Source organism: Platichthys flesus, chromosome 8 (genome assembly GCF_949316205.1).
Source record: "Platichthys flesus chromosome 8, fPlaFle2.1, whole genome shotgun sequence".
Classification (NCBI taxonomy): Eukaryota; Metazoa; Chordata; class Actinopteri; order Pleuronectiformes; family Pleuronectidae; genus Platichthys; species Platichthys flesus.
The window spans coordinates 25,882,046-25,905,837 of record NC_084952.1 but is presented as its reverse complement, the minus strand read 5'-3'; the positions used below and the strand labels follow the sequence as shown (position 1 = coordinate 25,905,837).

The 23,792-nt window shown below is 40.6% G+C and overlaps 2 protein-coding genes across 3 annotated transcripts; one reads left to right on the top strand and one right to left on the bottom strand.

Moving 5' to 3' along the window:
- Nucleotides 1–6,016: 6,016 nt before the first annotated feature.
- Nucleotides 6,017–12,215, top strand: dnd1 (DND microRNA-mediated repression inhibitor 1). Its single transcript, XM_062393929.1, has 5 exons — nt 6,017–6,182; nt 7,413–7,524; nt 8,526–8,851; nt 9,579–9,711; nt 11,218–12,215. Exons 1-5 carry the CDS (start codon nt 6,090–6,092, stop codon nt 11,766–11,768), a joined length of 1,215 nt encoding a protein of 404 aa, XP_062249913.1. The 5' UTR covers nt 6,017–6,089; the 3' UTR covers nt 11,769–12,215.
- Nucleotides 12,216–14,863: 2,648 nt separating this feature from the next.
- On the bottom strand, nt 14,864–22,663 carry hars (histidyl-tRNA synthetase). Of its 2 annotated transcripts, XM_062393749.1 has the most exons (14): nt 22,484–22,624; nt 20,730–21,110; nt 20,523–20,612; nt 19,975–20,094; nt 19,790–19,885; nt 18,725–18,850; nt 18,474–18,581; nt 18,296–18,394; nt 17,993–18,086; nt 17,413–17,540; nt 17,006–17,278; nt 16,265–16,381; nt 15,755–15,901; nt 14,864–15,200 (listed from the first exon to the last, which is right to left on the bottom strand). In XM_062393749.1, exons 2-14 carry the CDS (start codon nt 20,838–20,840, stop codon nt 15,141–15,143), a joined length of 1,569 nt encoding a protein of 522 aa, XP_062249733.1. In that variant the 5' UTR covers nt 20,841–21,110; nt 22,484–22,624; the 3' UTR covers nt 14,864–15,140. The 2 variants fall into 2 exon arrangements, with proteins under 2 accessions (XP_062249733.1, XP_062249735.1); XM_062393751.1 differs by lacking the exon at nt 20,730–21,110 and having other exon boundaries at nt 22,484–22,663.
- Nucleotides 22,664–23,792: the final 1,129 nt, after the last annotated feature.

Sequence of the window (23,792 nt, the reverse complement as noted above, 5' to 3'; positions counted from 1 at the left end):
GATCCTGATTTCAACTTCTTCCTTAAACTGTTTCATTGGATAATGCCACACGTGGACATTCTCTATGCCAAGCTCCAGAACAGAAACATAGATTCAGTCCATATAAATCGCTGCATCCAGCAGTTCCAAGAGGACATACAAAAAATCAGGTAATTTCATTATTGTTATTATTCTGTAAGCTTAGTCATACCATTCTTATTTTACATTAACCATAGTAATAAGACAAATGTGATTTTTAAATTATTATTATTTTTATTTACAGAGATTCAGTCCATGCAATGGTGGTGGAGCACAGAAGTGGCTCTGAGCAGCCGAGGAAGCGCCGGGCTATCGATCAAGATGAGCTTAAAAGGAATCAGCAGATGCCTGTGTTAAAGTTCAATGTTTTGTCTTTCCCACAGCAGAACACATGTTGGAAATTGTGAGATTTGTGTGGATATCATATCAGACTATACTTTATCTAAAATACCAATTCGAAATGTTGATGAGCCATCAGACCTAATTCCTGGCTTTTGTGTGTCATGGAGTGGGGGTGTGTGTGTCTCATAGCACCAGGCTAGTTCCTGGCTTTGTGTGTCTAGAGCCAGAGCTGTTAGACTCTGATTGTTGGCTTTTGTCTGCAGCCAGGACAAGATGGTTGAAGTCAAAGGTTATTAGCATCTAAATGCCCCACACCTTATCTGTCTGTCTCTCTCTATATTTATCTGTAGGTATGCGACACCATACTTGGACACACCAAGGAACGCTTTGCCTTCAAGGACCACCTCATCAGTGCCACCTTACTGGACAGCCCCCAGTTTGACCACTACCTCGATGCATTCCCTGAAGTTGCTCTGGCCACAACATTGAAGGCCTATCCTGTGCTCGATGGAAGTAGGCTGAAGACAGAGCTTACCCTCATCTATGGCTCAGTAGAATTCCGAACCTGTCGTGGTGCTGTGGATCTTTACCAGTTGTTCAAAGACAATAACCTTTCTGAGGTATTTTCAGAGACAGAAACACTGCTTAAAATCATCATCACAACTCCCATGGCCACTGCTGAGGCTGAGAGGTGTTTTTCAACACTGAAAAGGGTTAAAACCTTTCTCAGGAACACAATGACTCAGGACAGAATGAATGCCTTAGCCATGCTCTCAATGGAAAAAAGGCTTGTCACAGACATGATTGACTTTAACCAGAAGGTGATAGAGAGATTTGCCAGCTTGAAAGAGAGGAGGGCTAAGTTTCTTTACAAGTAGTGGGGCCTACTCTTGACAAACAACAAATGTAAAATGTTATGTCTCTTCTGCTCTAAACCTCTTTCGTGTGAGGGTGTGGGCACCTTTTTTATTCTGTTCATCTCTGAAACCCTACCCAATGTCTCTTACCTATGTCCCTACCATTCTGCTCTGAACTGTCATGCCCAAAGTAACAGGTTATTGTTGTTGGATACTAGTGTTGAGCACTGTATGTTATTGAAATAAAGCTATGTTTTTTTTTAATATTCTAATCAAAACCTCAGTTTTTTTTTCTCATTGCGGTGGGCTATTTAAATCGCGCCGCCCAAGTGCGCCCCCCCCCAAAAAAATGTCACCAGCCGCCACTGGTTCGGAATGAGGCATGGTTTAGAGGATAGCCAAAGCATTGAGGTTTTGTGATGGTGAAGGAGGTCGAGCCACTGACTGAGGCAGAGCATGTGTGCAGAGGAGAAACCCTGGATGAAGCGTAGACAAATTTGTGAAGAAAGGAAATGATCAGGACTTTTCAAAAAACACGTCCTAAATGAATACACTTTCCAACATAACAATGTAAGAAAGGATTTACAAAGCCTGATCGTATTAACTTCCTCTGCCAGATTGATTTGTCCTATGATCCACGCCTCATTAAAAATGCCCAAAAGACAATTCAAACTACAATGAGGGTTTATTGCTATTTTAGGCTACAACAAAGTTTCAAGCTGAATGACTCACTCTGCCTGTAGCCAAATGAATTAATGCTCAACATGATGTTATCAAAGACTACTTTTCAGAACATTATCGTCATTGCTGTTTACTGTTGCCACTTCTTGCCAGCACCGAAGCTACAAACTCTTTTGTCTGATGCATGGATGCCATTCTTCAGGTGTCAAGGTCATATTGTACATCCATTTTTGTACCTAGCAAATATGATCTTCTAAGTAGAGTCAGTCAATCAGACAGTGGATAAATGGACAATACAAACATAGTGTGCAAATCTATCTACTATACAGCACCTACAAAATTCCACAATGCAAGGAAGTTGCTATCAGCTCACAATCCCACAGTGCTCTGCACTTTATAAATGAAAACATTACTGGTGAAATCTAAATTTATTGCAATAGTTCTGGACGCATTTCTCCTGTCTTTAGTATGATTTCAGATTTGGCCTGAACCATCGTAACAGAAGCCCAACTATTTTGGATAATTATTTTATTTAACCTTTGTTTTTAAATTAACAAAGAAGAAAAGTATCAACGTTTTAGGAAATAGTTGTGCATATTGGAATTGTCAAAAATAGTTTTTATTTTACTAGTTTTAAACAGGGTTAGAAATGATATGTAGATAGGTGGCAACAGAAATAAAGATACAATGCTATTTTCATTCTGAAGTCCAACATTATTAAATTTATATAAAATGACTTTTTGTCAAATATCACAGAATCTCAAAATGTATTACAGCATGCCTTAATTTTAAGTGCTATTACAATTTTTTTTTCATGTCATACAATCTGGTTATCTTCACTCTAGACATACATTCTGTTTAGTATTGTTTATACTTTCTTAACTTTGTTTTCACCTTTCAGAGAACTGGTATATTATTATATTATAAAGCTACATCTATCTCACTTGACTAATACAGGTGATGCGTATCAATCAACGACAATACACATGTATTAGACTGATTAGAATGACTGAGCACAGAACTATATATATATATTTTTTTTATATGTAGTTCTCAATAACAATTTATTGCAAATCCAAATAGTATCATTAACCTTCAACATTTATTCTGTGAAAACTTTGGTACAGTGTGCAGTACGAACTTGGGTGTTATGAAGTCACTCATACAAATTGTCACTGAACTTTCCTGCCAGGCATTTCCCATTGCCAACATGATTCAACACTGACACCTTGTGGAATTCTACATACATTACATGTAATGACATTCCCATCTCATAGTAGTTGAAATGGCAGTGGCAGTAGTAGTAGTATTGGTAGTATATTTCCTAATGTAAAACTTGCATTGTGCTACAGTGGATCTAAAAAGTCTACACACCTCTGTTTAAAAGCCAGGTTGTTGTGATGTGACCAATAAACTGTACAATTCAAATGAAAAACAAATTAAAATCTATGTCCCCCCTATGATTGGGGGTGTGGCTCTGTTCAGAATTCAAAGTCAAACTCGATTTAACTCAGTCAGTACCGAACTGCCATCAATTAAAGGGACTTTCAATTAACCAGAGATAATGTTCAGATTTTCTTGACATTTACTTGTTGCATCTTACTCATGGTCCACACAGAGCGTACTAAGCATCAAAATGATCTCATTGTTTCATGAGTCAGGAGAAGGGTACAAGAAACAATTTCACGGCTCTAGATTTGATATTATTGAATGCATTTAAATCCATTTTAAAAGACCAGGAAATAGAATCACTAGGATGTCGATATTGACCAATGTTAGAGGTTGTTTGCCTGTTTTGCAATTAATTATTGTTGTAACTTTGTTTGTCTTGTTTCTTGTACCTTTTTAACTTTGTTGGTGTTGCTGCTGTCCTGGAAAAAAGATGATGTACCATGGAAATCAGTGAAGACTCAACAAGTGGAGAAAACAGTGGCATTACCAAGAACAGGACATCCCTCCCTCCAATATTGATGAAAAGACTAGAAGAAAACTGGTCCACTTTAAAGGAGCAGCAGGTGATTCTGCCAAGTTCAGGGCTATGGGATATAGTGGCAAGACTGAAAACTGCCAGCAAAAACCTTCATCAAGTCTCCCAAAAGCATGAATTCCAAAAGGTTTATATAGACATTGTGGTGAAAGCTTCATGCTTTGGGGCTTTTTTCAGCTGGAACTGGGATATTAGTCCAGGTGGAGGAAATGATTAACCCTTTTGGCACAAAACCTTCAGGCCTCTGCTTTAAACCACCGACAACGACCCAAAGTATTCCTCCAAATCAACTAATGAATGGCTTCACCAGGAGAAGATTGGAGTTTCGGAATTGGCCAGCAAGAGCCCAGACCAGAATACAATTGGAAATCTTTGGGATGACTTAAAGAGGGCTGTGCACAGGAGATGCCCTCGCAATCTGACAGATTTAGAGCGCTTTTGGAAGGAAGAGTGGTTAAAGTTTGCCACGTCAAGATGTGCCATGCTGATAGGCTTCTATCCAAGAAGACTAAATGCTGTCACAATCTCAAAAAGGGTTTCAACAAAGTATAAGCAACCACATTATTATTTTTTTTACGTACTTTTTTGTCTGAAGCACAACTTCAAGTGTTTCAACTTTCTTCAGTTATTATTGAATATTGTCTTATTTGATGTGATGTCATTTTAATAAAACGTGTATGAGTGAATACTGCAGAACATCATGTTCCACTGATTCTCTGATTGATTTTTCCTTCTCATTTAGCTTTATAACTTTATATTGTGACCTCTTCAATCTTATTATAGTTCAGCAACTGTGAACCTGCCTCATTCTGGCCATGCAGTACATGAACAGAAGTAGTGCTGATTACGGTCAAATAAATCAGTGATGGTGCAACATTACTGATTTACAAACAAATCTGCATTCAAAGATCACACATGAGATATATCGTCTTTGTCTGGGGTGATATTCACTATATTTAGTGTTGACTATCACTTTGTATTTGTTATGCTTGACGCAGCATCTGCCATCCTTCAGAAGGATACTGATTTAATTAATGTGCTGAAAATACTTTGCATAAGAAAATCTAGGCTACAGAGTGAGTGTGACAGGAACTGGTGGCTCATTAGCTATGGTCACTTACTGTGTAAATAAAACACTCACCCACTCTGGGACGTTTCATGTTTCAAACAGATTCTCACCACTCAGCAACGGAGCCGCTGAGAAACCAGCTCTGGTAATTTCACCATAGTCAGATATATTCCTGGGGCCAGTGCGGGCGGCACTGAATTCTATTTAAAACTGCTGGCTGTGGATAAACATAATACAGTCACAGTTATTTTGGCATTAACAACAGCTGATTATGCCAATTTGAGGTCACAAAAACGAAAGTTGAGTCAATGCGTCTGCTGTCTGGGCTACTTGGAGACGCCATTCATCCCACTGTGGATGGAGCGGCTCTCATATCTGAATATGACTGATTTGATTAAACTGTCAAAACCATGACGGTCGAGAGTTGAGACCTGGAGGCAGAGTTTCAGTCTCACTCACTTCTGTATAACCCCTGTGGAAACTGCTCCTGCCCCCGACCACCTAAATTAATTACATCAAAAGTAAACAGAGGAGGAGTAATAGATACAAACCTATTAAAAATCGACACAACTACAATAACAATAAAATATTAAAATGGATGATTGAATATTTGGTGACTCATCTTAACCATGATCTGATATCTGATCATCACATTGATTTATTGTAATGACTGAAACCTGGTTCCAACAAGAAGAATATGTCAGTTTCATTGACTCAACATCCAATACTCATATTGATACAAATTGTCTTGGAAGCACAGACAGAACGTCATATTGACCCTTGACCTACATTTAGCTGTAGCTCATTAGAAAGCCTCAGCCTCCTGCGTCCAAGCTGAACATTTCTGCAACTCCTGGATAGGGAATTAGTGTCCTGAGCCAAAACGGAGTGTTTTATTTCAAAGGAAGCTTGGTGCCATCATAGTGAGTAAAGGTTGTGTGAACAGACAGTTTGGTGTTTTGTGATTGAATGTGATCATGTGCAGCCACTCTTCAGATCCTACCTAACCACAGTGATCTCTCCTGCTCCCTTCTGCCTGTTGAACGTTGAAGTGAAGGCGGGTCAAGTCCCTGAGGGTGTGGGCACAGGGCCTAGTGAGGAGTGCGTGAGGAGTGAAGGGTGTCACTGACCAATAATGGGACTGCTCCAGATGCATCCGCGGGGCGACAGAGTGGCGTCACAGCACAGAGCGAAGATGGTGGAGATGATGGAGGCCGTGCAGAGTCAGGTAATGTCCCCCCCCCCCCCCAGGTCATCTCCTCTGGTACACATGGTGGCTCAGTCCTGTTGCTGTGGACGAGAAGCTGCTGCGGGTCATTTCACCTGCAGCAGCCTGTGTGGCGCGTCCCCAGCTGTTTGTAAACACGTGCTGAGCGACACGCTCTGGACTCATACCGACTTGTTGTTAAAGTCGCTTCGTCCGACGCGTCTGCTTCTCTCCGCGTCTGGGTCTCCCGGTTCCATCCCGTGGCCCCGCGGCTCCAACACCTGCCCCCTACTAACCCTAATGACGCTACCGCCATGTTTCCTGCTGTGGTTCTTAGAGGAGTCCGACATTCAGCCCGACGCGGCTCCTGCTCTACACACACACACGTTGACACTGCTGAAGTGACACAAAGTTTATAAAAGTTTGTAAGACTACAAAGGAGATGGACTCAAGGGGGATTCAAACAATTTCGATCAAATTGCAAAACAACTAGTGACTGCACAACACAGTTGTGATGTTATTATGCTTGGTGGTGGATGCAAAAAAAAGTTATGCATTACTACATTGTATGACCTCATGTTGTGACTTCATAGTGATCATCATCATTGTTTGGATCTAGATAACATCTTTTATCATATGACTTTTGACTAGGACTTATTTTCAGCTTCAGCTTGTGTCTCCATTATTTGCAGAGATATCTTTGAAATGTGCTTCTTAGATATTTCTGTTGACCAAGGCCTTTGACTGATCCTCTCCATAATGTCATCTGGAGATATGTGCCCAGTAGGGACCTTTTTTCCCACTCACCAATAACCATTGCTTGTTAACCAGCACCTCAGTATTGAGGTGTAGCTCACTACTGTTAACAGGTAAGACAAAATGTTCTTGACATCCTCAACATTTTCTAAACTGTAGTGCTGTTACAATTATGAGTGTTTGGCAATAACTTAACCTTGCACATTTAAATTAATTACAGTTTAATGTGTTCAAGTTTAACTTCCAATTTGTCTTAACTGTTATCAGAGAAGAACCATTTTAATGGTGTCCATTTAGTGCCAGTTTCTGAAGACACACAATCTATACCCAACTCTAATCACAACCTAATAAAAAACTGGTTATGGTCTACCCAATACTAATATATGAATGTGTAATCCAGTTATATTTTAGTATTAAATCTACTACTTCATTATACATCTGCTGCAGTGTACATGAATCAGAATAAACTGGCTAAATTCCGATTATCTGTCACAGGTGCTGTCAATGAACACTGAGCGGGTGCAAGCGCTGGAAACCTGGCTGAAAACCACGGACACAAAGCTGATTCAAATCAACGGCCAGAGGAAGTATGGAGGACCACCTGAGGGTGAGAAGCTTCTGCTGTTCAGTGAAAACACTTAAGCTCAAATTTATAGTGCCACAAAACAGAAAAAAGTTGTGGATGTAACAAAGTGACGCAAAAATCGTTTCATTTTTCATTTAACTTTATTTCTTCAATATACAGTGAAGTTGATCATATATCCTTTAAAGGGGCTGCTGTTGCTGCAATGATATTAAAGAGAAAATCTTGTGCCATGATCAGCCTATAGGAAGGGTGCATCAATACTCACTTCAAAACAGAATACTGTTCTGGAATAATTTATATCACCAAGCCATTAAGTTTGGCCATTTTCGTTTGGACATAGCAATCTGTCAAAGTAAAAGTCATGAACAATGTCGCAGCTTCTTTTTGCTCAATCTTCATAGTAATGCATGAATGTTTTTTATCTTCCGTAAAGATACTCATCTGAGTAGTTAAAAGGATTTTGCTTGTCTCTGAAGACCCTTGTCTTCCTCAGAATCTCCATCAGTCCACACAGAGCTCTATGTGGATTTCAGATCTTAAATTAATGAATTTGCAGTGGTTATTACTAATGGCAATGGTAGAAAGAGAGTCAATGGAAAGAACACTCTCTGAGTATTATTCTGCATTTAACCTCCTGTCCTGTGCACATGTTCTTATCAGGATGTGTATTTTCTTGAGGTAATGATCCTTTTTGATGAGACAGTTAGTTTTTGCTCCATTAAAAATAATTTCTAAAATGGAATAATGTTTGAAACTCAGCAGTGACCATATATATTGTGATGCACTGGTATACTTAGTGCATGATGGGATACTTAACTGAGAAAGGTGCTAAAGTGAATGTAAGTACTCTTTAGATGTCTGGACATCGTTAGACAGGTCCTACATCTAAAAAAGGTAAATGGAGATGTTAGCTCAAAAAGTAGTAAATCCAATGCCTTCATTATTGACTTGACCTGATGAGAAAGTGTACCCGGTGTACCTTATGTAATGATCATGCTCCCATCTGTCCATGTTGCTGTCAGTGTGGCATGGCCCCATCCCAGGAGCAAACTGTGAGATCTTCATCAGCCAGATCCCACGGGACAGCTACGAGGACCAGCTGATTCCCCTGTTCAGCTCTGTGGGGCCTGTCTGGGAGTTTAGGCTTATGATGAACTTCAGCGGGCAAAACCGTGGCTTTGCATATGCTAAATACAGCTCATCGGCTTTAGCTACAGAAGCAATCTGCATGCTGGATGGCTACATGCTGGAGCCCGGCTCCTGCATCAAGGTCTGCCAGAGTATAGAGAAGAGACACCTGTGCATTGAAGAGCTGCCGGCCACCACCAGACAAGAGGACCTGCTGAAGGTAAAAGGACACAGAGTTACCTTTGTGATAGTATGACATTCAATCAAATTTTATTTGTATAGCCAATATTCATAAATCACAATTTGTCTCATAGCTTAACTAGGTGTGACATGCTCTGCCCTAAACCCTCATCAAGAGTAAGGCAAAACTTCGAAGGTACACTGAGCTGATGCTAATTCAGCCTAATACAACAGCCCTGTAATAAATCATCAGGACTTCTGCCAACTCTTCATTAACTATTGTAATAGTCAATAATAATAAAAAACTAAATAGTAAGCCTTGCCTTCCTTTTTTGTCCTTTAGTACCACTGATCACCAGGTGTCGCAGGTTTTTACCATGGAAATATTGCTCCATTGCATCATTATCTCCGCCAATGATGTGTTTGTCTGTTAGTAGGCAGAATTACACAAAATGTATTGTATGGACAACCACGAAACTTGGTGGAAATATGTGGTACGAGTCAGGAAGGAACCCATTCAATTTCAATGCAGGTCTGGATCAGGGGGGAGTTTTTTTTATTTCACTTCACCATGGTGAGATGTTTTTCAACATTGTTCAGGATTGCTCAAAGAATATTTAATGGATTTTGATTTAAAAATCAGTCATGTTGGAGACACTAGTGTGTGCAAATTGTAAATATTGCATTTAAATGTGAGCCTTGTTGGAGGTTTGCATCTCTGAAATGAAAATAAAAAAGCGACTCATGAAACTCATTGATTTGTGCAGGTTCTGCGTGTGATGGCTGAGGGTGTGCAGAACGTTTCACTGACAGCTGGGTCTGGTATCAAGGGGGTGTCGGCCATAGTTAGCTTCTCATCCCACTACACTGCTTCTATGGCAAAGAAGATTCTGGTTGAAGGTAGGTGAGCTGATGGAGTGATCCATGGAGTTAGTGGATTACAGTACAGTATGTTGTCCACTTCTCATCAAATGTAATAACATTTTTATACATTCATAATTTGCTTATTCAATTTCTCTAGACTGGATATGTTTACTGCCTGTGGTGCAAATTTAAAAGAAAAGAATAAAAAAATACTGACTATGAAGGTAGCAGATCAGCACTGAGCAGAAGGCGGCTTTTAGGAGACAGCGATTTGTCAGTTTGTAATGTAACGAATGAAAGGTTTACAGGAACTGTGGAGGTCAGGTTGAGGTTTGGAAGAAAAAGCTCATAGGATTGCTAGAAAGTAAACCAAACCCCTGTTTGTCTGAAAAAGAGCAAGATCTATCAGACTCTTATATGATGGTTCACTGTACATATTAGGGGTGGGAATTGGCAAAAATGTGACGATTCGATAGTATTGCGATATTTGGGCCACGATTCAATAGTTTTGCGATTCTTAACATATTGCGATACAGCAAGTATTGCGATTCGATTCTGAGATATATTGCGATTCATGTCCCTCATATTATTCAAAAGCATTACAAAAAATGAGGAAAATAAGACCGCTCAACTCACTTCAAATGTCACATTTAATTCTGTGAACAACATTGTCTTCTTCACATTAACTGAAGTGCAAAAACTAAGAAAGGGTAGTGCAAAAACTTTGTCCTTGAACATTCAGGACACAGGACCTTTGTAATTATTTTCTGAATAGGAGACCTCTCACATGAACGCTGAGCTCCCAGCACATAACTTAAAATTATTTAAATACATTACAGTAACATAAAGCAGACACAATAGAGTAACATAAACCTGAGTAACTTAGAGCTTCTATCAAATTGAGAAAAATAAACAAAAATGTGTACTGCTAGAGTCCAGTCCAGTTGGCTGCAAGGTCATGAACCAAAATGTTAAATTCATTTGGGAATATTGGCATTTTTGTTCAGAAAAAGGAGTTGGTCAACATGCTCAGATGTTAGGTTGCTCCTCTGGGCCGTTACTATATCTCCTGCAGTGGAGAACACCCTTTCACTAATGCCTGGAATGCTCAGGTATCTTTAAACTCTGAAACTCTCCTCGTCATGCTTTGCCAGCCAGGGGCCGTTATAATAATAATTAAATAAAAAAATTACAATACTCTGTGCTATTGTATCAATATAATTGCGTGTGCAAAATTTTGCAATACTGAACACAATCGATTGTTTTTTTCCCCCACCGCTAAAACATATGTATTTTGAGACTATCAACTATTAGTTATTATCCAGCATGACTAAGTCCTCAGGCAGTGTCTATAACTAACATATAAAAAGTGTGTGTAGTAAGAAGAGATGCAATAAGTTAAAGTAATATTTGTGAGAGTAAAATACTTTTAAAGCATCCTGCTAGGGATGACAGTTTCTGTGACTTTCTGAGTTATTCTCAGGTTGTGCAGAGAACAGATGTCTTCCTTAATGCTGTTCTTCCTCTTCTTCCTGTGTCCAGTGTTCAAGAAGGAGTTTGCACTGAATGTCTCAATCATGTGGCAGTCGTGTGGGAACCTGCACCCAGATGAACCACTGACTCCAAACAAGCCTCCTAAGAGCCTCCTGGCATCTCCCCTGAGGCCGCCATGCCACATCCTGAAGGCTCCACAGTCCTCAGTCCTACATCCATGTCTGGCCTCTCGTCCACCCAGCCCCCCAGGTTTCTGCAGAGCAGTGGGAGGACCCACTGCCGTTCTGTACCCTCCCTGTCCCCACCAGTTCAAATGTTCCTTTTCGCAGGGAGATCGAGTGCCTGTAGAATCCCCGGTGAAGCTCCTGAGTAAGGTGTGTGAGGTGACAGGGGTTGGTCAGCCACGCTATGAGATGTCCTACACCCACGCTGGAAGAAATGGATTCCTCCACTTCACCTACACAGTGTGTATCCCCAGGATAACCACTCCATTCAAAGGGCTGGTCATGATCCTTCCAGGACCCACTGCCAGCACCGTGCAGGAGGAAGCTCGGCAGGCTGCAGCGAAACAGGTCCTGCAGGGAATTTACAACAACTAGTTCTCCCAGTGACAAGCTCATCAGACGAGAGCTGGCCTCCTCCTGTAAGCACTGTTCAAGACAAATGTTAATGTTGTCGAGGTTTGGTAGTTTATTTCTGCATGTTTTTATTAGAATAATAGTTTGTCTTGTTTCAAATGTGTGGTTTGTTTAATGCATGCTCTCTGTGTGTGTAAGTGTTGGATTGTTCCTCATTTTAATAAATGAGAATTTAAAGAATGCGATGGTCTTTTATATAGACGTGAATTGGATGAAAGATTAACTAACTTGTGCTACTTTGTAGTCTGGAGCATATGTTGTTTTGACTGGTGTGATTGTTTTTGTTAAGAGTTGAAGTTGAACTGCAGCATCTTATTTACTATTAGATGTGTCTGACAGAATCCTGAGCAGATGGAACACAATTGTACGATGATACTGAAAGTGAATAAATATCTTTCAGACACATTACATTTCACTATAGGTTTATCATATTTTATTGGATGTTCTCTCAATTTTAAAGAGGCACATCATCTAAGATCGCTTCACTGCTTTTGGCCTCATGCTCTGTTACAGTTGCAATCAGAAATATTTAACCGCCTCACCACAAAAGACATTGTGATGTGGATGAAAGATAATGACGAAATATTTATTGAAACATATGAGTTATTTTGACAACAGAAGTTGACTTATCTTTGAATTTAAAATGAAAAATGTAGCTCTTTTAACACATGTGCAGTATTATTAAACCCCCAGCTACAGTACTTGTGGCGCATCCTCTAGCTTTTCCAACATCTAACAAACGTTTTCGTTAAGTGCTGACAAGCTTCTCACACCTCTCGATCAGACTCTTTGCCCATTTTTCAAGTGCAAACGCCTCTAGATCAGTGACGTTTGATGGCCTCCGTGCTGCAACTGCCTTCTTTAAATCCCACTGAAGATTTTCAATCGGTATACATCTGGTGACTGAGAAAGCCACTTCAGGATCTTTTGCTCAACCAAGCTTTGGTTGACTTGGAGGTGTGCTTGGGATCATTGTCTTGCTGGAATGTCCAATGATCCCCAAGGTTTAATTTGTCAACAGAAGGCATCTCAATCCAATTGCCTGTTCCTGCCGCAGAAAAACTGCCCCACATCATCAATGACCCACCATCAGGCTTGACCGTGGGGATGGTATTCTTCTGGTCCTAAGCCTGGCCTTTCGCACGCCAGACATACGGCTGGTCCATACGTCCAAACAGTTCCAGTTTGGTTTCTGACTAAGTTTCGAAGGGCTGTTGATGAAATGTTGGGCCAGGCAGGTTTGAAGCTGCTCCATACATTTTAAACTTCCTTATAATCCTCCCACAGTGTCTCTTGGAATATACATTTTCGTACCAAAACCTTCAGGTTTGATGAAATAATTTCTTCTCTCAGCTTTTGTGGAAGCTCCTTTGTCTTTCCCAGGGTTGCAACTCACCTTGAAAACCTTCATGGGTGGGGTTTATACACGCATCACAGCTGAAGCCAATGAAGGATCATTACAGAGTTCCCCAAGACTTAATTATGTTTCAACTCCACTTTATGGCCCCCCATAGAACAACAAAGTGCTGCGAATAGATGCACTGTATGAACGTGTGTGTGAATGGGTGAATGTAAAACTGTACTGTAAAGCACTTTGAGTGGTCATCAAGACTAGAAAAGCGCTATATATCGAGACTGGACTATTGTAATTCATCATTATCAGGCTCCAGCAGTAAGTCGTGAAAGACTCTACTGCTTGTCCAAAATGCTGCAGCACGTGTCCTGACGAGAACAAAGAGAAGAGAGCACATTTATCCAGTTTTAGCATCGCTACACTGGCTTCCAGTTAAATCTAGAATAGAATTTAAAATTCTCCTCCTCACCTTCAAGGCCCTTAATATAGCGCCTTTTTACCTTAAAGAGCTGTTAGTACCTTATAAACCCGCTAGAGCACTCCGCTCCCAGAATTCAAGCCTACTTGTCGTCCCTAAAGTCTCTAAAAGTAGAGTAGGAGCCAGAGCTTTTAGCCATCAAGCCCCTCGGCTGCTGAATAATCTACCACTTTCAGTTCGGGAGGCAGGCACCATCTTTTCGTTTAAAAGTAGGCTCAAAACCTTCCTTTTTGATAAAGCTTATAGTTAGAGCTAATTAGTGTGCCAGTAAGTTACTTGTTATATTTTATGACACATGACACAGAGCTTCTCTTTCCAGCTTCTCCTTCCTCTTCTCCATCCCTATCCCCCTTCCCCGGAATCCCTTTGCTTTATCACCCGCAGATCCAGGGCCTCTGTGGCCGCGCCATGGATTCTGGTTTGTGGATCGCGCACCGGGGGTCGCGGTGTTGGATCCAGTGTGGCGGATTCTGAGTCATGTGGGCTGATCGTGGTGCTGGTGGCGGACCCTGTGTCGCGTTGGCATTGGGCACGGGCGGTGGACCAGGACCGCGGTGGTGGCTTGTGATGGGTCCTGGACAGGACTGGAGTGGGGTCTGGTCTGGATGGTGGATCGTGGTCTGGATGGTGGATCGTGGTCTGGATGGTGGATCGTGGTCTGGATGGTTGCCGAGCATGGACTGTGCTTGCAGCGGGATTGCTTGGCATGTCATGTTGGGGTTGTCCTTCGGGATGTCTACCCTCATCAAATGCTGCTAGAGACTTTGATTATTGATGATGTTCTCCTACACGTGGCATCTATTGCACTTCTGTCCGTCCTGGGAGAGGGATCCCTCACATGTGGCTCTCTGAGGTTTCTACGTATTTTTACCGTGTTAAAAGGGTTTTTAGTAGTTTTTCCTTACTCTTGCTGAGGGTTAAGGACAGAGGATGTCACACCCTGTTAAAGCCCTATGAGATGAATTGTAATTTGTGAATATTGGCTATACAAATAAAATTTGATTGATTGATATAAATACAAAACCTTTTACCATTTACATTTACTTTAGGCCATAAAAACTGTTTTTAAATACAGCTTTAAAACAACAATATTATATAGGGGTTGAATAATTGTGACTTGGCTATCTTAACAAAATATGCTGTTACACAAAAATACTACATCATGCATTTTCTGTGTTGATTTTATGTATCACTCAACTCATAGAGAAGACACCCGAAACAGAATCTTGCTCTTTGAAAAAACTTTAATTTATAGATCCTTAAAACCTTAAGAGGGTTGAATATGTCTGATTGCAACTGTACATCGTGTAACAGAAGCACCACCTGCTCCATGTCACACCCATGTGGCTGCTGTGAAAATGAGTAGATGCGTGTTCTCAGAGCTGCACTGATGTCCATCATGCTCTGTAAAGGAATAGATAGAAAAAAAGAGATTCTGCAGAGCGTCTGTGTGGACACCCATCAGATGTTGTAGAAGTTCAGATGTTGAATAAAGCTATAATTAGGCTTCAGATGTCCTCTTCTTGATCTCCCCAATAAGATCCGCTCTGGAAATATCAAACTGGAGAGAAAAGACACAATCAAGAGGGAGAGCAGTTAGTACTAAACCATCCTGATCAATATCACTCAGACAATTCAACCCCAGTACTGTATCTGACAAAACTCCCAGGCTCTGTATAGCATTATGTTAAATAACAAGGCTAAGAGTAAAATCCTATGTCAACATTGAATTCTCATGGAAGAGAATATTATGTGGAAGGAGGTATATTATCTTCTGACATAGACAGTCTTTTGTTAATTGACTGAGAAACTAGCAACTGGGAGGACGGTTCACTTGCAATGCCAAGCTCATGATGCTTATATGGTATGAAGAGCAAAAACCCAGCAAGATTATCAAACAGCTTTTTGTCATAATTTGATAACAATTTAAGTGTAAATTTAACCTTCATGAGCTCTCCAGATTGCCACATCCTGACTACTGGACTGGATAATATAAAAGTAGGCGCAGAAAAGCAAGTAGCTGGACTTACTACTAAGGGTTGGTGTTAAATATTTTGCATTTAGCATCTATGTGTATTTGATTATAATTTCAAATTGCGTGTGTGTGTGTTATACCTCCTCTCTGGTGGCCACAATGCGTAGTTTGACCACTCCATCTTTAAGCTCCTGTTCTCCAAGTATGGCCACGAGTGGGATGCCAGATTCCTCACAGTGCTGCAGTTGACTCAGCAGTTTGGGGTTCTTCTTGTACATAACCTCTGCCTGGACATGCACCCATAAAGTCCATTACTATTGTACGTTTTAGGGTTCCATGTCATTGTAAATATAGTACATTTCTTTAACAACTTATACAAGTAAATCCCTTTTAAATCCACCATATCAAAAAAAAATACCAACTAAATATCTTATATCAGACTAGGTCATTTAAAACCCAATCAGTTCATCATATAAAACTGGATGTTTGTTTTTTTTATAATTATTTGTCTCCATATAATAAGACAAACAAACCAAATGTAATTATCAAAGGACAGACTGTCAAGGCCTGCCCCTCGAGGGATGAAGATGACTAAGTAAGTGGGTAAGTAGCTATGAAACACCACGTTAAGTTGGGTGTAATGAGCACACCTTAATGCCAGCATTCCAGAGATCGGTGATTAGTTTGAGTCTCTCCTCCAGCAGATTCTTCTGAGCAGATGCGACCATCACCTGAACCTCTGTGGTACGGACCTTCTCTGCTGACGCCTGAACAACACAACATGGTTACAGTCCGGACAAAGACAATACATCACTGTCACACTTAACAATGAGGAAGACAACTCAAACAGATTGGTAGGATGTAGTGGCAGCTAGCAGTGATGCCTATTGCAACCAACTGTTTAATGGCAGACAATCCAAAAACATAATATGAAGGCCATTTCAACGTGTGGCCATCCAATAAAAAATAGAGTCCAGGGACTGTAAGGACTATAAACAGTGTTTACAGGAGGTTGTGCTGGACGAATAAAAAACATTCCTATAATCACCCCAAGCATCTTTTCTGCTGCATGTTCTATGAAACACATTTCAGTCAACATCTACACCGATACATCGGTATATTAATATTAAAATAAAACTGTCTAATTGATAGATTAGTCAATTTGTAATGTAGACATTCTGTAGAGCCATTGTTTGGTTTGTCCTTTAAATTCTGGTCTACTGTAGAATAATGGCACTGAAACAAAGTTTACAAGGACTGTATGATTCTGAATACACACAAATGAAAACATAATTAGGAATATTATATTTCCGCCACAGATTTCTCTATATTCTACATAAGGGGACATTTTAAATGTCAGAAGAAAGAAGGTACAATATATTTCGGATTACCTCAGCCTTCTGCTCCATGATGGAGAAGATCCTCTCGATCCCGATGCTCACGCCCACACACGGCACTTTCCTGCCCTTAGGGTCGAACATGCTGACAAGGCCATCGTAGCGACCCCCTCCCGCCACGCTGCCTACACTGACACTCTCCTCTGAAGGGGCCCCTTTTTGGGCTTCGTTGGAGACTACGGTCACACCTGCCTGAGTTAGCACTCCCTCGTAAATAATTCCTGTATAATAATCCAGTCCACGGGCCAGACTGAGGTCAAATACCACCTGGAAATGTAAGAAAAGAAAGATCTAAGTACAAGGTACAACAAAGTATCAAGTAGAAGGTATGATGAAATAAATTAAATGTAAACAAACACTGTCCATTAATTATTACAATACAACTATAATGCATGTCTCACCTTGTCTGTGACCTGGAAGAGTTGCAGGTAGCTGAAGAGCAGCCTGATGTCGGAGAGGCCAGCGCAGGCCTGTTTACTCTTACACATTTTCTGGTCCTGAAGAAGGCGCTCTGCCAAGTCCATTCCACCTACAACACAAAGTTGCATATTTACACATGGAAATTTATTTGGAGTTGTGTTTGTCCTCACTTGATGAATTGAACCGTTAAGGATAAACCGTTTTTAGTCTCCGACAGCTCTCTTTCTGCCCGCCCAGACTGGGAGTCCCAGCCTTTGTGGCAGCTTTTCCAATTATTATTTTAATTAAGCAGCTCTAAAACTCCAGAGTAGTGTTGACTCCAGGTGTATCCCTAGTAGTTGATGCATTTTCAAATGAAAACGTTAAAGTGTTGGTTTAGCATTAGTTATGCTGCTAGCCAACAGGTCTAGACTGTTGTGGAAACTCACATGATGCACAGGGCACCATTCTCTTTCTCTGCCTGTCCTCATTCTGCATGTGACTGACTCCAGAGATGCAGGATAGTTTTACTCATTCCAGTTAGCAACTGATGTCTTGGATCTTGAGTGAATTTAGACTCACCCTTCATGCTGACGTACTCCCCAATCTGGTCAGCAACCTCCTCTGACAAGCCCTTCTCATTCACCATCTCCTTTTTTACGTCCTCCCACGCCATCTAGAGGAGGAGCATGAACAATTGGGTCAGAGTCAGACAACGACTGGTGAAATGTGAAAGACACTGTATTGAAGAGGGACTTGCCCTCATCATGCCAATAGTTGACTTTGCAGTACATGCATATCTACCTGAACTTGTTCCTGTAAATGAAGGATCAGTTAGTCTAGAACTGCAAATCTCAGTATGTGCGTAGCAGTAAGTCTCAATACCTTGTCCAGTTTATCCACGGTTGAACAGATGGTACGAAACTTGTCATCTGGAACCCCACACACAGCAAACATACCATCCAGAATACGTCTGTCATTGACCTGGAAGCAGAGGATATGGTTACAGAGCTGAAGTCATTCATACAAAATACCAGTTATTCTACTGATTGATGTGGCTAACCTTGATACAGAAGTCACCGAGCTCCAGCTCACTGAAAATTTCATGGACAATCTTCAGACACTCAGCATCTGGAATCATGGCATCATACTGCCCTGCTATGTCAAAATCCTGAAACATAAATAGGACAAACAAAATTATTTATTTAGGTGGTGCAGACAATGTTGCAGCAAGTTTTTAAGTGTATTAAACCAGTTGCCTATATTCTAACAAATCAGTAGGCAACACGATGGCCAAGGGCCCTGCTTACGTACACACTGATAAAACTCTCTGTAGCGTCCACGGGTCATGGCTGGGTTGTCACGGCGATAGACCTTAGCAATGTGATAGCGCTTGATGTTGGTTATCTTGTTCATAGCCAGGTAGCGGGCAAAGGGCACCTGAAAGAGGTTGGGTCAAGGAAAACGCCACTCTCAGCTTTGGAAGGATAGAAACAGGCAGGCAGCACACTATAAAAAGGTAAACATCTCATTCAAAGTAGCACAAGTCAATGTCTTGGTATTTCTGAAATTAAAGCACAAAAAAATCAAACTATTTGAGATCTAAAGAACAAGCTTTAGGCTCCTTTTTCTGTGGAATCATCTTCCAGTTTTAGTTTGGGGGTTGTCTTTCCTCCTCTTCATCACATTAATGTCTCATCAATACATGTTACCAACTTGACATCTTCCCTGGAGTCCTTGTGCTTTATCGCTGTAGTCATGGAACGCTGCTGCGGCCACATTGCGGATTTAATCGTTGTCAGTGTTGGTATCTGATAGAGTAATTATGATTACAAGTAGGGGGCAACAGTGGCTGAGGGGTAGAGCAGTTATTCTCTAACCAGAAGGTTGGACGGTCTTCCTTATCTGCAAGATACTGAACCCCGAATTTAACTTCATAGAAAAAGTGCTGCCAATAGATTGACTGTATGAATGAATGGGTGATGGCAATAAACTATGCTGTTGAGTGCTTTGAATGGTCATCAGGGTAGAAAAGTGCCTTAAAAATAGAGAGCATTTGCCATTATTTAGATTTACAATATGCTTACCATCGTGATACCATTATTGGCAATAACGCTATCATTACAACTGTCCTTGCAGCTCCCTTCATCTTTTCGGAACGACCTGATGTTCTTGCATTAGTTGTTCGAAAAATGGTTATAAGTACTGATCAAGCTTCAAATATACAGCAATTATCATCATACATGCCAATGATTCGGGTTGAAGATTAAAATATGGGTCCTGTAGGTAAATACATTTAGTGTGGGGTTCTGATGTCTATCAAATAAAAGACATCAGCAATAAGTGTGTATAAAAATATAATCTGCATATGAAGGATACAGTGAGGTCATATCTGAGGGACAGCAGCTCTCCTCCTTGGTCTTTAAGGTCGTAGATGAGCTTGGAATCTTCTCCATATTTCCCTGTCAATGTTTCCTACACACAACAGGAACATTTATCAACTTTCAAATTGGTAGGTCAGACGTATTGATTGTTATTTTGCTTTAATTGTGTTGAAAATATACCTTCAGTTCAAAAACAGGTGTGTCGATGGTCTCTGCTCCGTGACGTTTGAAGCAGCTGATGATTGTGTTGAAGACCTTCTCTCTGATGGCCATCTGCTTGGGGTTGTAGTCCCTCGTTCCCTGAGAACGACAAATATTCACTGTGATCCGTCCGAATTTACCCAAATATATTGAAGAAATTTAGTGAATTAGGTGTGGGATACACTGCCTGTGTTAAGTGTGTGGAACAGCTGCATTTTAATTTCAAATGCAGCTGATTATTTTCAAAACGGAATTGTTAATGTGATGCTAGTGATGTTTGCAAATGTTTGTTAGCATTGAAGAATAGTGAATCAGTACTACATCTTTTAAATGCCATTGCAACGTGAGCCTATACACTCACTTATGGTTCATATGCAGGTTAACATGTATACCTGCATTAATGTACTTCTATATCCAAATAAGATACTCAGACACAACTCTCAGTTTAATATGAGATCTGTGGACAAAGACTTATTTTTGGTGGTTGTAATATGTGTGTGCTTTGTTTGTGAAAACAGCAGCTTTACCTTTGCTGTCTTGAGGACAAACTGATGTTTTCCATCATCACCTCCTATCCGAGCCTTCAGTTCCAGCAGTTTGGCTACCTCTTCGTCAATCTGCAGCAAACACGCACATGGAGATCAGAACCTCCTACAATACTCAGGAACCATTAGTGAAAAACCTGTAAAATTACAGAAGACATCTTATTACAGAAAATTCTGCCCAAGGCCTACCTGAGCCACAGTGATCCCCGGAAAAGAATGGAGAAATCGGACATGTGATGCAGTCCGAATGGCCACCAGACCAGAGCAAGCACGAACACAAAACATGCCCAGCGTGTACATTCCACAGAAAGGTGAATATTTAAAAAAACGTTTTGAACAAAAACAAATTCAGGAGTACATCAAAGGTACAGCATTGTCCAATGGTAATTCCCAGGTCCAGCCAAGGCAGCGAATCCCAATGGTGAGTAGAGGTAGAGTTGTGCAGTAACGTCCAGGAGTGTTTGATTCCCCGGATGGTGGTGATGATGGTGATGTTGAGGGTCAAGGAAGGCGGGGGGTTACCCAGAGTCAGCAGGAAGAACAGGAGAAAAGAAGTAAGCAACCCTAGCACTAGGGGAGGGCGGGGCATGACGCATCATCATCATGACAGCATGGAGGATAGAATATGAGATGTATCAAGTCAATCAAAGCAGCCAGTCCAATACAACCCTCATAAACACACATACAAATTCACAGAGACACACACACAGGCAGACAGGGCTGTGTCTGACATGTGGGTGTGTGTGTGTGTGTGTGTGTGTGTGTGTGTGTGTGTATATGTGTGTGTGTGTGTTTATCTACTCTGTGTGGCATTTTAAATTTTAGTCCAGAAGATTACAGAAAACTAACAAATTTCTCCCAACTCATTTCAGTTTTAAACTTTAACTATTAAAAAGTTTGTCTCACACAAAACTGACTCCTACTGCAAGTTCCTCTCTGATGTACTTCAGAAGCAGACTCGGAACATTATGAAGAGGCCGATCTCTTATTTGAACCTTGAGATTAATGCTGTATATTTTTTATTTCACAACTGCTGTTGTGAAGCCTAGCACTGAAATAGTTTAATATTCTTTGCGGAAGCAGATAATAGAGAGCTTTACGCGGTTCAATCTATTTTTCCTTTGGTCCTATCTTGACAGAGCTTGTCAAATATTAGGGAGAAAACTGAAAAAATTGATTAACTACAAACTTAATTAAACATAATTTCTGCCAATCAACTTGTTGTTAATGCGAGTGAAGAAGTCAATGGTTAGCATTTTGAAAGACATTGTTCAAGCCCATCGTATAAGAGTTGTCAAACTAAGTTTATTATAACTCGTTTTGGAGGTTCTCACAGCACTAGTGAGAGAGTTCGACTTTACAAAAAGAGGCGGGTTAGCCACCTTTCAAATGAAACAGTGGAGGTCAGACACTGCAGCTCCTCCTACGTGAAGGCTGCATTAATACGTGAATGTGACTTCAGGACAAACAGCGTGTGGAGGTCGCTGACAGAGACGAGGACCTAAAAACATGGCTCATATTTAGAGACAAGAAATGCTGACTCACTTATCACTGAACACAAATCCATCAAACTCTCAGCCTTAAAGTAGTTTGAGAATAACGGCTACACATTACACAAATAATAGAGTCGACCTCGCTTCAGAGAAAACAGCACATTTTATAATGAGCGTTTCACTAAATGACGCAACAGTCCGTGGACCTCATGTCTGCTCGGGAGAGAGATGACTAATAAAATCACTGTACCGGAAGAGAGGCCATAACTTAGACACACAGACACTTTCATCCTTCGTTTGGTGGTGACTCTACCGGTTAGCTTAGCTACGACCTATGAATGAAGTTGCATGTACCGGAGCTGTTAGCTAGCTAGCTGTGTTACAGTTGCCAAATGGACACGCTGTTCAACGCATGCTCAGAGAACATCAGCATCCACCCTGAGTACTGACCTGCTCTTTGGTCGCCTTCTCCGACTTTAGTTTCCGGACCACCTCGCCTTGGGTCTTAATCGCGTCTTGTATCTGTGCCTTGTCCTCCATTTCTTTTCACTGGTCTGTTTTTCTGACGATTTTCACGCCTCCACCAAGAATAGCCGCTGTCAAGTCTTTGGTGGCGTAAAGCGGAAACGGAAATATGTGAAACTCCGTTCGATGTTTTTTCCAAATCAGAGACGTATTAGTGAAGATGTGTCGCCACAGTCTCTGAATTACCAGACACTGTTTTTCTGGAAAACACATTTCTCCCAATTGGTTGGTCAAATGGCAAACTGATAGTAAGGACACTGATGGTCACTGTTGGACATTGAAATCTAACTCAACCAAGACATGTAACTTTTTTATTTTTATTTTATTAAGCTTATTATTTAGAGCTATAACAATTATCCAACTGAGAATGAAACTGCAATACAAACTTTATCTCTATATTTCGGGGTAAAGTTTTACTTAATTTACTGTTATGTTGAGATGGTTTGAGCTGACTAGCTTCAGCAGGATTTTTTATGAATTGCTATCAATAGTGTGGATATAATAGCATTAAAGACTTCATTCATTCACTGTCGTGTCGGCATGATACACACAAAGAGTTTGATTTAAATCACAGCACTTTTCATTCAACATCAAACATCGTACACATAAGCTTGTCAAATGTCATTTAATAAAGTTGCAAAAATGACTTTAACTTATTATTCAAAGTTTGAGAGTTAGGGCCATGTTTTGAGAAAACATCAATAAAGAGTTCTCCTGTGATCAAAGTTAGCTTTGATAATAAGCAGTGTCTTTATATGTGTGGGTTCTCTCAAATGTCCGTGTGGTTCATGATAGTGAAAAGTGGCACTACTGAAAACAAACACATGGCAAACTGGGTTAGCAAATAAAGGAAAAGCCTTCTGACTAAATAGAGGTGTGAGGTATCATAGTGTAGAGTCACAGATTGCCTCAACAGCAAATTAAATTCTCCTTACTAGTCTGTGGAACCTTGTCCTATTCCCTTTTTATAGACAGTACAAGCTCTTTATAATCAGGTCATGTCATTGAGATCAATGAATAGGATTTTTTGTCCCTATATAAAGAATATGAGTTGATGAGTCTTAAAGTTGCATTTAGCGTTTAAATGTCTTAATGTCACTATGTTATACTCTGACGTTTTAGAGCCCCATTGCTATTCAAAAGTCGACTGAAGTGCAAGTAGCTGTACACAAAGATGGAAAATTGTTTCATTGTCCTTTGAGCAACGAAACACAATATAAACCAGCGAGGAAGG

Bases quoted from the DNA above. Each gene is read 5' to 3' on its own strand.
- dnd1 (XM_062393929.1), top strand. From the start codon at position 6,090: ATGGGACTGCTCCAGATGCATCCGCGGGGCGACAGAGTGGCGTCACAG. The intron at 6,183-7,412 runs GTAATGTCCCCC...TATCTGTCACAG, and splicing joins TGGAGGCCGTGCAGAGTCAG to GTGCTGTCAATGAACACTGA. The intron at 7,525-8,525 runs GTGAGAAGCTTC...TGTTGCTGTCAG, and splicing joins GTATGGAGGACCACCTGAGG to TGTGGCATGGCCCCATCCCA.
- hars (XM_062393749.1), bottom strand. From the start codon at position 20,840: ATGTACACGCTGGGCATGTTTTGTGTTCGTGCTTGCTCTGGTCTGGTG. The intron at 16,382-17,005 runs GTAATCCGAAAT...TGTGTTGTTCAG, and splicing joins TCATGGAGCAGAAGGCTGAG to GCGTCAGCAGAGAAGGTCCG. The intron at 15,201-15,754 runs GTATAACACACA...TTTTCTCTCCAG, and splicing joins TTGTGGCCACCAGAGAGGAG to TTTGATATTTCCAGAGCGGA.